We start from the raw sequence: 12,149 nt of genomic DNA on the forward strand, positions 1-12,149 counted from the left end.
CCCTCTTTGGCGGCAATTCCAAGTTTTCATGTTTGGCGTGGTCCTATCTTGGTATATTCGGCAACAAAACCAGAGAGTACAACGCACCTAGAGGAACTTCTGGTTATTACTGACACACAAAAATGCTGACTTTGTTCATCCGAGTGAGCCCTTTCTTATTTCAGCATAAGCCTTTCGGTATCGGCGGCAGCGAGCGGGCACCGCGCGGACCCCAAAGCCTGGCAGCAAGGGGGAATCACCGGGCACGGGAGTGTGAGGGACGCGAACCCGCCAGCGCCATCGCCACCACCAGCGCCGTGAGGGAGCGGCTCCTCCCGCCGGGCCCGCCCCGCCCGCCGCCGCGCATGCGCACGGGAGGAGGGTCAGCTGAGCGCGCCGCGCCCGGGCCGCGCTGGGCCATGGCCTCCATCCTGGACGAGTACGAGGACTCCCTGCACCGCTCCGTCTCCGTGCAGCACAGCCGCGCCAGCGTGGGCATCCCGCACTCCGGTATGTGTGCGCCGGGGCCTCCCGTGTGCGGCCTTCCTGCTGAGACGGGGAGGCGAGGCGGCAGCTCCGGGTGGGGAGCAGGGCATGCCAGGCTGTGCAGCCTGGAAGAGGTGTGTCACCGTGTGTGTGACACGGCTGCGGCTGGTTTTTTCACGGCTTGCTGTGGGAAGTGTTTAGGGACAGGGAGCGCTTGATTCCTGGCGCAGCAGAGTGGTGCTGCCTGTGTGTGGGAGGCTGTGGCCTGAGGCGCTGCGCGGGGCAAACGCGGGTGCGTGAAGAGTCGCAGTGCCCGTGTGGTCACAAGTTACCACCAACCACACCTCAGCCCTGAGCAGCTCAGTGGTAGCGGGTTGAGAACATCTCATCGTCACCTTGCTTCTTCTTTCTGCTCCTCTCTGAGGAAGCCACGCTTTACCGGGTTATGGACGTGTGCGCAGCTGTTCCTGCATGGAGTTCCTTTCCTAACCCAGGCGCAGTTTACCAAAGGCTTCGTTTCTCTGCGTGGTTCTTCTAGGCTGACATGTGACCAACAAAGCAGTCTGTATCACTACTACACTTTTCTGTCAAGGCATGTGAGGCTTTGGTACACTGTAGTGTGCAGGGAGTTGTCCCTTCAGTGTAAAGTAATAATGTGATGACTAGTCTGTTTTTTCTTTCATGTCTGAGGAATTTATTCCATTATTATTCCGTGATAAATTCAAGCTTTATTAGGGTCAATAACCATTTTCTACTAGATGTCACCTCTCAATATTTTTTGAGTGTGGCAGGGAAATGTAGGTTATGAGAGAACTCTGTTCCACCTGGTATTGTCATGGTAGTACCAGCTGCTATGCAGAGCTGCGTTTTTGAGTTAAAAGTTTGGAAATACCTGCACACATTATTTCAAGTTTTTTTCCTTGTATAGTGTTTCCCGCTGGTAGCCTTTGGGGAAACCAGGTTGCTAGGTTCCTATATATACTAAGAATTGATAAATTCTGTCATGCTATGTGTATTATGGAGTATGAATACACTGATAGAGTTACTCTGAGTCTAGGTACTGAAATAGGTATGTTCCCCTTGTTTGTTTTGTCATGCATGGTATTTCTTTGTGTGGCGTTAGATAAAGAATAAATGGCCTGAATAAGTGTTGTGCAAAACAGTACTGGGACAAGTTGTGTCACTGAAAATAAATTTTCTAGGACTCAGCTCTTCTTCTTGACTGCTGCAACACTGTCTTCAGTCATGGCTGTCCTAGAGTTGAGAAATCTGCCTGTTTGCTTACAGTTGATATTGGCAGAGGAAGTTCAGGAAACTGCTTCATTGCAAAGGCTCAGCCTAATCAGGATTTCAGTTATCCTTAAAACAGGCCACACAGGCAAGTTTTAATAAAATTTGTGTTGGTAAAAGTTGTGGGCAATCTGAAGTTTAAATAAATTTATTTTGTAAAAAGATACAATAGTTAACTTCCTGAAAGCAGTCCTTAAGGTTAGGTTTGCAATTTTGGAAGACTTTGAAATGTTCGTTTCAGGGAGATGTTCCCTGCGCTTATTAAACTGCAGGTGCTGTTTCTCAAAGTTGTAGATAAACAAGCAGTGACTTTGTATCCAACCTAAAGTCCTGCTGCATTGTGTGGCTCCGAGTACTTTAGTTCCAGCTTTGAAAAGCCTACTTTAACCCACTAGACTTGACCATACTAGTGATCTTAGATCTTTGGACAGATTAGAAGGCCTGAGGAAATATGTAGCTTTGCCCAGAAATCAGGGTGGGAAATGCTGCAGTAGAATCTGCCTTAAACAGAAGAGGGACACTGGGGATAAGATGAGGGATGAGACTGTTTGAAAGGAATTAATGTAATAAAATAGACATCTCCTTTGTATAGAGAACTGTATATTAAGGAAGTTCATATTTCTTCTGTTAGGGACAATAGCTAAAATCCTCATATTAATGGTGATGATCCTATGGGTGCTATTAATATAATGGACACAGGCCTAAAGAGTCAAGAATGCTGGAATCCAATACTTTGGCTTGAACTATGACTGAATTAAACCATAAACAGTTTCTCCTTAACTCTAAACCCTTACCTCTGTATAGGAGCTATTTGTTCCCTTCTCTTTCCTACCTGCATTTCAGTTTCCTTGCTGAGTCAGCTTTGCTTTTCCAGGTGACAGTCTGAAAAAAATTTCAGATTACCTGGATGAATGTGATTTAATAATCTGATAACATGTGGATTTTTCAGAGTAACCCTTCCCTTTTATAGCGATATATAAAAATATATATTTATTGGTTAGCTGTGATATCATGTGAATCTGCACCTTGGGAGCTTTATGTATGTGTTTTGAACTGCAGTTCATACCAGCAAATTTAAACTGTGGCATTGCAGCTCCCTCATCTGAAAAGAAGAACATCAGTTCTACTTAACTGGAAATAGAGGAATGCACACTTGTATAAATGGGTAGTGTAAGGTGTGGATCAGTGTGTAAGAGAAAAGCACATGCTGAGCAAAAGACTGCCTACTCAAGTTGTGGTTGCTTTGTCTCTTCCTGCATGTGCATCTTTCTTCTGTAAAAAGTGTATTTTAAGGATCCTGCAGCTGGTCTAGAGGTGAGGCAGAGGCAGGGAGAAAGCATTGGTGGAACAGACAATTAAAGGATTTGGCTACTAATAGCAAGCTACTTTCCACTACCACTTTCCACTACTACTTTTTCAACACCAGTAGGGCTGGAATTAGAGATTTTTTTTTTTTCTCTGTGTTCCTGCTCCATGGAGCATACTTCCTTTCCAGTAAAACTTGGAGCAGGACATGATCCTTTTAGTCTTATAGACTGGATTTTGATGTAGTTTGGGGTTGTTGTTGTTGTAGGGTTTTGTTGTTTTAGTTTCTAAGTGTTTATGTTCTTCCTCCAGGATATGTCAATGCACGACTGGAGAAGGAAACGCCAATATTTAACAAGCAGAGGATTGATTTTACTCCTCCAGAGAAAATTAACAGCTTAGTAGTCTCCTCTAACCAGCTCTGTATGAGCCTTGGGAAAGACACCCTTCTCAGGTAATGCTGCCAGAATCCTGAAGTTATTGTTTGTTTTTCCCCGCCTTCTTTTTTTTCCTTAAGTTGTTAGAGAACTTACATTTGCAAACTGGATTAAAAGTCACGAGCCCAATATGGAAAACAGGTGAGGGGTTCCAAGTATGTGGACTTTTGTTGGCAGCCTGCTTTCATGGTTTCTCTTTGCAGGATTGATCTTGGGAAGCCAGATGAACCTAATCAGGTAGAGCTGGGACGCAAAGATGAAGCCAAAGTCTACAAGATGTTTTTGGACCACACAGGTGAGGCAGTGGGTTGTGGATATTTACAGACAGTGGACAGAGCAGAACAAATGCTGGTGAAGGAGTTCTCTTTCTGCTTTGTACATAAGGAGGTTGACCTTCCATGAGCCAGACTCTTTCCCAGTGTCCCTGTCCACTGATTTGCCCTTTTGTTATTAGTAAAGCATGGGTTTGTTGTGCCTCTGTTCTGTTTTTGAACTCTGGAATAAACACATGCAATTAGGCTGTTCTGAGCAAGGCTGCTAAAACCAAAGGAAATGTCACTCTCTGCTGTGTGGTTTATATAAAGAATTTTTAAAACGGGCCATAAAACATCTGAAGTTCAATGTAGTGTAGACTGATTTTAAACAGCTAAACAGAAGTTTGGAAAGAGATGCTCACATCTCTCACCAATTGCCAGGGATAGGAGGGAAGTCTGGGAAGTGTTTATCCTTAGAACATTTATCGAAATAGAATACCTTCTTGCTAAAGCATCTGGTACCAGTTATTTGGCGTTGCAACATATGGGCTACTGTTCTGATCCAGCATGGAAATCCCCCACATTCCCATGAATGCCTGGGAAAGTCTTGGATTACGTATGTTGATATTGGAATTTATGAAATGTTAGGATTAGAAGCTTCAAGAATTTGGCTTGCTTAGGCACAGTCTTGATTTGTTCTCTCCTTCTCCCTCCCATACCCCTCTGCTGTTGGCAGGCTCTCATCTCTTGATTGCTCTGAACACCAGCGAATGCCTTTACCTGAACAGAAGTGTTCAGAAAGTGCGGGCGCTCTCCCGCTGGAAAGGACACTTGATTGAAAGTGTGGGCTGGAACAAATTTCTTGGTTCAGAAACCAACACAGGGCCTATCCTGGTGGGGACATCCCAGGGGCAGATCTATGAAGCTGAAATCTCTGTCAGCGAAGGAAGCCTCTTCAGCACTAACCCTGACCAGTACTTCCGACAGGTCTACACTCTGGAGGAGGAATCTGGACCTGCCCCAGTCTGCTGCTTGGAAATTGAACGAGGGATAGAAGGGAAATTTTTTATTATAGCCACCACTAGGAAAAGACTCTTTCAGTTTGTTGGCAAAGTGCCTGAAGGGACAGAGCAGCAGGGCTTCAGCTCCATATTTGCTGTGCATGCTGACCATCTGCCCAGTTTTCGGGAGTTTCCAGCCAACTTGGGCTTCAGCGAGATAGCCTTTTACACTCCAAAACTGCGTTCCAACCCACGCTCCTTTGCCTGGATGATGGGAAATGGTGTTTTATATGGTACACTGGATTATAGTCGTCCTGATTCGATTCTGAGTGATGAACGGGTCTGGGTTTATCCTCCTGATATTGACATAACTGTAAACAAGCCAATTTCCATTGTACTTACCCAGTTCCACTTCCTGTTGCTGCTGTCTGACCGAGTGAAGGCTGTCTGCACTCTGAATGGACAGGTTGTTTTTCAGGATCTGTTCCTGGAGAAGTTTGGCTTGCTGACACGCATGATTAAAGATCCCACAGTCCAGCAGATATGGATCCACACTGAGAAGGTAGTCTTCCGCTATCATGTCCAACGGGAATCTAGAGATGTGTGGAAGATGTATATGAATATGAACAAATTTGATTTAGCAAAAGAGTATTGTAAGGACCGTCCAGAGTGTCTTGACATAGTGTTGGCCAAAGAGGCAGAGCACTGCTTCCAAAACAAGAGGTATCTGGACAGTGCCAAATGTTACGCACTGACCCAGAACTACTTTGAGGAAATTGCTCTGAAGTTCATTGAAGCCAAGCAAGAAGAGGCCCTGATGGAGTTTCTGATTAAGAAGCTGAGTAACCTAAAGCCTTCAGAGAAGACACAGACCACTCTGCTGACCACGTGGTTGACAGAGCTGTACCTGAACTGGCTGGGTATATTGCAAGGAGATCCCTCACAGCGAAATCTCTATTTGGATACACGGGAGAAGTTCCGCACTTTCCTGAGCAGTCCTAAAAACAAAGACTGTCTTTTTAATAACCGGGCATCAATTTATGAGCTGTTGGCGAGCCATGGCGACACAGAGCACATGGTCTACTTTGCAGTCATCATGCAGGATTATGAGCGTGTAGTAGCTCACCACTGCCAGCATGACGAGTACGATGAGGCTCTAAACGTGTTGTCCAGGCACAGAGATGAGAAGCTCTTCTACAAGTTCTCTCCGGTTCTCATCCAACATATCCCCAAGAAGGTAGTTGATGCTTGGATTTCTATGGGCTCTAGACTGGATGCCAGGAACCTCATTCCAGCCCTTGTAAACTACAGCCAGAGTGCCAGCACCCAGCAGATCAATGAAGCCATTAGATATATGGAGTTCTGTGTCTACCAGTTGGAGGAAACCCAGCAAGCCATTCACAACTACCTGTTGTCTCTTTATGCTTTGTGTCGGCCGGACTCGCTGCTGTCATACCTGGAGCAAGCAGGAACCAACCCAAACAGAATCCACTATGACCTGAAGTATGCACTGCGCCTGTGTGCAGAGCACGGGCACCACCGTGCCTGTGTCCACATTTACAAAGTGATGGAATTATATGAGGAGGCTGTGGATCTTGCCTTACAGGTATGCGTGTGTCTGTGCATGCTGTGGTACACAGGAACGTAGCTTATTCAAGTTACCTTGAACAGCAGAGCATTGAGAGGAACTGGACAGGCTCGCTGGTATCAAAGCTGTGTAGCTGAGGCTTGGAAGGAAGACCTGGCTCTGTTAGCATTTTTCTGTGCTTTGACAACTGTTTAGAGTAGGCAGCTGACTGACAAGCTATAACTGAGGGTGAGGGCATGGAAAGTACAAGGAGTACTGTCTGTCTCAAGCTCAGTCTCTGACATAAAATACCTTTAACAGGACCTGCATTTATGTAAGGTTTGTACATCTATTGTTAAGGATTCTAATTACTTCCTAGTCCTAGCTTTGGTAATTATAACAGAAGCCTTTGTCAGCTTAGTCTGACCTTCAGGAAGATGCTGGATTTTTTTCCTGTTGGAATTCCTGTGTCTTTGCTGAAAAGTGGGGCCAGCAAAGATACTGTAACATGAATTTACCCTTTCTGTGCTGGCCTTTGCTCTCTGTTGGGGAGCAAACCGATCTTCAGTGAGGAGTATTGGTGGAGAGGAGAGGTGTCTGACATGGAAACAAGGAGCAGGCCAGTAGTGCTGTCCTAGGCAGTGAGATAGCAATAGAGGTTTTCTAAATGCCTCTTCAAATGGACAGCAGGCTTTGAAGTTGAATGGTGGATAAACAAAGAGAGAAGCTTAACTCTGTTTCCTTGTCTGTCCAACTTTTAGGTAGATGTTGATCTTGCCAAGTCCTGTGCAGATCTTCCTGAAGATGATGAGGAACTCCGGAAGAAGCTGTGGTTGAAGATCGCTCGCCATGTTGTTCAGGAAGAGAAGGATGTCAAGAAGGCAATGGCCTGCCTCTCCAGCTGTGCTCTGTTGAAGATTGAAGATGTGCTGCCATTCTTTCCAGACTTTGTAACTATTGACCATTTCAAGGAGGCAATCTGTAACTCCTTGGAGGATTACAACAAGCACATTGAGGAACTGAAAAGGGAGATGGAGGAAGCCACACAAAGTGCCAAGAGGATCCGAGAGGACATCCAGGAAATGAGAAATAAGTATGGCTCTGTGGAGCCTCATGAAAAATGTGCTGCTTGTGACTTTCCACTTCTAAACCGCCCTTTTTACCTTTTCCTATGTGGGCACATGTTTCACTATGACTGTCTCCTGCAAGCAGTTTTCCCAAACCTTCCTGCCTATAAGCAGGCAAAACTTGAAGATCTTCAGAAGAAGCTGGCAGCTACCAGCCAGCCATCCAAGACCCACCATCGTCCCAAGGACACAGACACCATTAGCTTGGGGAAGGGGCAGCAGAGCCGGGAACAGATCAAAGCTGACATTGATGATATTGTGGCAGCTGAATGTGTGTACTGTGGTGAGCTGATGATCCGTTCCATTGACAAGCCTTTTATTGATCCCCAAAAGTATGAAGAGGAGATGCAAAGCTGGCTGTAGTTTTTCAAATCTTCAACTGTCAAACAAATTATGAAGCTTCTGTAGTGAGAATATAACCTCCAGGAGCAAGAACACAGTGACTTCTGTGCAACTCTAAACAAAGGGTAGTGGAGTATTTTTACCAGGGTTAGGGAGAACTAGTCTTGAAAAATGGGGAGATATAGCTATGGCTGTCTAAGAACTTTAACAATACTTAGAGCTAACCTACTGGAATATATTTAGCAGATGTTTCTGCTTGCAGTACTTCTGAGGTTCTCAGTGTGAAGCTAAATGGAGTGCCTTGTTGTCCAGAAGGAATTGGGAACAGCCTGTGTTTTTTCTGCCCTGTTGTGTGGTACTTGTTTTGGTGAAGATGAGCTGGAACAGTAAAGTAGTGAAGGCCACTAAGCAGTGTAGTCTTCATTCATCACTTTCAAAGCTAGAATTTTTGTTGAGATTCTGTAACCACATAGAAAGAATATGAAAGGACAGAAGCTCTTCCATATTTATATTTTGTAAGCATCATGCTATACAAATACATGTTTCTACACAATGTGATACAAGAATGTGTATAAATTTCAAGCAGGAGTATCTCATAATACACTAAAGTAATTTGTCTGCAATTCAAGATGTATAATTCTTTCTCACAAGCTTTATGCACAAGACCACACACATTTGGATTTTCTGTAGGTACTGTTTCTTGAAATGCCTGTTCACCCCTTCCTCTTTCCATCCTTTTTCTACTATGACTGCCTTTGTACAGTGAGTCTTGGCTTTGTCTTCACCCCAAAACAAAACTGGTAGATGCAGTAGTAAAGTTTCAGTTGACACTCTGCAAGCAGGAAAACAATCTGTTTGTATATCTTGCTGTGGTTCTCTTCAAGCTGCACTTTAGCATCAGACTCGAGATCTAGTCAGAGGTTGGCTCAAGGGTAGTCTACAGAAAAGTTCTGTTGGTGTGAAATTTGCTTTGCCCTTTGAAGCCAGTACCTTGTGCCTAAACAGTCTTTTGCCTTCCACTTTTTGGAGATGGCTGCAAGTCCATGCTTCTATCTATTGCTTCAATTTGGAAAATTTTTCTCAAAAGGTAGCCATCACTGCATTGTAAGTGAGAGAAGAAAAAAAAATTTGTTAGCAGTTTAGCAAGGGTTCCTTGTTTTGTTTTAAGAAAATAAAATCTTAATTAGGTTTTGCTGTTTGGGACTGAATCACAAAGGTAGTAATTGACAGAATAATTGAATGTTCTAAAAGAAAAAACAATTCTTGTAATTAAGGCAATAGAAAATAGTATCTTCTGAAAAAACACCCCAGTTCCTTCACATGAATATGCGTGTTTGTCTTGAATACCTCTCAATCTCCTAACCACTTACCCTGTTTGTAGGGTTGTAGAAATGGGTCTCTGTGCTATTTTAGGAGAATATGTATTGGTTTCCTCAAGGATCTGAGTTCAGAACATCAGAAGAAGATCTATGCTTTTGTTGGGAGCATCAGCCTGGAATGAATGAATTTTATCTGCATAAAATGACACGAGTAATAAAAAACAGAAATGAAAGTAGGAAGACCTGAGGTTTCAGGATCTTCTTTTCTTTGATGGAGCTGTGGGATAGGCAGTCCCATTCACCGCCTGGTGGTGTGTGTTTGCTGGCTTGCCAGAGAGCAGTGTCAGTGACTCCATTAAGCGGTGGTTCAGAAAACCCACATGCTGTAGTTTTCTTTGGCTCTGCATAGCCTTTTGCTTTAATAAGCGAATAAGCTGGTGGGTCTGGCAGAAGAATTTGTGATGAAAATGAAAATGTGATGTCCTTTGAAGTTTACCATTAAACTTGTTATAACTGGCCACTCCTGTGAATCATCATCTTTTCCTGTAAGCAGTGTGATATTTAAGGTTGTATGTGTTGTTATAAAGCAACAGTAGTTTCCCACCCAAACCAGTTTCTGGTCAAAGGTGTGTGGCTATTTTTGTGCCCTTTGGCAGAACATGGGTATCAGCTCATTCTGATGTAGGGGTAATTTCAAATTATTTTGACACGCTCTTAATACTTGTTCCATCTCTTTTGGGCTTCTACAGGATACTTTTCTGGTATATTAGAATGACTGTAGTCCTCCATCCTTTTCCTGTTTGTGCTAGAGAAGTGGCATCACGAAATAGACATTTGCAGAGTGATCTGCTTGTCCATAATATTGGAAGAAGCCGTGGGAAGTGAGGCTTTGCCTCTAGTCTTTGCCTGATACTGTGTGGTGGGGAAAGGTTCCTCTGATTCCAGTCATTAATAGGTCTCATTTAACAAAACTAGAACTAGGTATTTTTTAATGATTAGTATGCAGTTTTCTCTGAGGGGTGTAGACATATGCACCAGATACAAGTGTCACAAATCTCATTCTTCCTCACCATTGTTAACTGAAAAATCATTTAAGTGATGTGTTGTCAAGGCTAGAGAGTGTTACTGCTGGCAAAGACTGCAGCAGTAATTAAATGACTAGTGCCAGTAATACAAAAAGGTACATAAAGGTATCTTCTGAATTTTCTATACATTGTTACATACTTCAAAAGTTTCAGTAAACACTTACCTGTACTTGGCAGTTTTGCAACATCACTTAGTGAAAAAGGTAAGAGGGTTTATTTTTACTTGGGTGTGGGGTGCCTTTGTGGTGGTGGAGGGAAGTGAACTCTTACTGTTCTCCCATAAATCTAATCTGAAAGATCTCTCCCTCCTTGCATTCAGAATACAATTTTTATCTTTTCTCCTTGTAATTTCAGCAGTTACATTTTAGAACTTGCAGTCCTTTGTATGTATTTTAGGCTATGAATGAACTGTACCAGCTGTTAAGAATGATGTGGCCTTGGGTCTTGTCCTTGTCTGTGTGAATAACTCATACCACTTATCCTAATGCAGCTGAGGAACAGCATAACCAAAAGGGTGGGTGGGAGCCCCAGCCCTGTGTAGCCAGAACAAATATCTGTAGCTACATCTAGACTGAAGAAATTCAGTTGTGCAGGCAAGGCCTAAAGCAAACTTGTGCCTACTACGTGACCTCTCCTAGGCTTTGAGCGAGGGATGGGGGGAAATGCTCTGCGTTGGGGGAGACAGTGCTGAGTGTGTGTTTTGAAAGAGTTTGTAGAGAATTTCGGGTGCACTTGCTGTTGTTGGCAGTAGCTAAATGAAATGCTGAAAGCAGTGGGTTCTGTCTCCTTTAAAAATGAACGCACAGGCTGGGAATTTAGAAAGGCAAATTCTTAACGAGCCACTAGATGTCGTTGCTGTCCATTTAAATACTGAGGTTTGCTGCAGGCAGCTGAAAGTCTTCTGTAGCAGAGGAAGAATGGCACAAAAGTAAGGAGCTGAAGCAGGATCCTGGTGCCTTTGGAGGAGTGTGCTGGGAGTTTGGAGAGACAACCTTTGGTGTAAGGTATCTTGGATTTGGAGGTAAAAATCCTAAAAGGTTATCTTTAACTAAATAGCAATTTCAGCTCACAGATCACCAATTCTCATGTTTTGAACATCAAAAGCTGGATTTACTCTGTTAATAAATGAGTATCAAAGAATTGTAGAATCATTTAGGTTGGAAAAGATCTTTAAGACCATCGAGTGTAACTGCTAACCCAACTTAGCCAAATCCACCAATAAACCATGTCTCCAAGTGCCACATCCACATGCCTTTTAAATGCCTTCTGTGATGGTGATTCCACTGCTTCCCTGGATAGCCTGTTCCAATGCCTGACCACTCTTTCGGTGAAGAAATGTTTCATAATACCCAATCTAAATCTCCCCAGCACAACTTAAAAGCCATTTCCTCTTATCCTGTTGCTTGTTGTCTGGGAGAAGAGACCAGCTGGCCCCTTGCTACAACCTTCTTTCAGGTAGGTGTAAAGAACAATAAGATTCCCCCTGAGCCTCCTTTTTTCCAGTCTAAACAACCCCAGTTCCCTCAGCCACTCCTCCTAAGACTTGTGCTCCGGACCCTCCTTGCTCTTTGGACATCTCTTGGTGCTCCTGCACCTCAAGTGAGAGGCCTGAGATTGAACAGGGTGTTTGAGGTGCGGCTTCTTTTGTTTAATTGTATTCTAGTGTAAGTTCCCTACAGACCTGGCTGATTCAGTAAACTGTAAAGAGATCATCCCTAGGCTTGGAGTTGCAATATCTGGTGGTCTTGGGTCTGGTCATTTTTGCTTGCTCCCTCTTCATGCTCTCGTGACAGCAGACAGGGTGTAAGCCAGCTCCTTAACTGCCTGAGTTCACATTTAGTGTGTCTTGTTAATAGTGCCAATAAAGCTGGGTTTGTAATATGACACTGGACACTGACTTGCTTAAACAGATAAGCTAGTATGTTTGCTTTTTCCTTTTGAGCTGTGGCATCATAAT

At 43.8% G+C, this 12,149-nt stretch overlaps 1 protein-coding gene across 1 annotated transcript; it reads left to right on the forward strand.

Annotated features, from left to right (window-relative positions):
* Positions 1-355: 355 nt before the first annotated feature.
* VPS18 (VPS18 core subunit of CORVET and HOPS complexes) lies at positions 356-10,361 on the forward strand. Its single transcript, XM_015632132.3, has 5 exons — positions 356-489; positions 3,373-3,514; positions 3,701-3,792; positions 4,488-6,358; positions 7,081-10,361. The coding sequence occupies exons 1-5, from the start codon at positions 399-401 to the stop codon at positions 7,807-7,809; spliced, it is 2,925 nt and encodes a 974-aa protein (XP_015487618.1). The 5' UTR covers positions 356-398; the 3' UTR covers positions 7,810-10,361.
* Positions 10,362-12,149: the final 1,788 nt, after the last annotated feature.

This window comes from Parus major, chromosome 5, assembly GCF_001522545.3.
Source record: "Parus major isolate Abel chromosome 5, Parus_major1.1, whole genome shotgun sequence".
Classification (NCBI taxonomy): Eukaryota; Metazoa; Chordata; class Aves; order Passeriformes; family Paridae; genus Parus; species Parus major.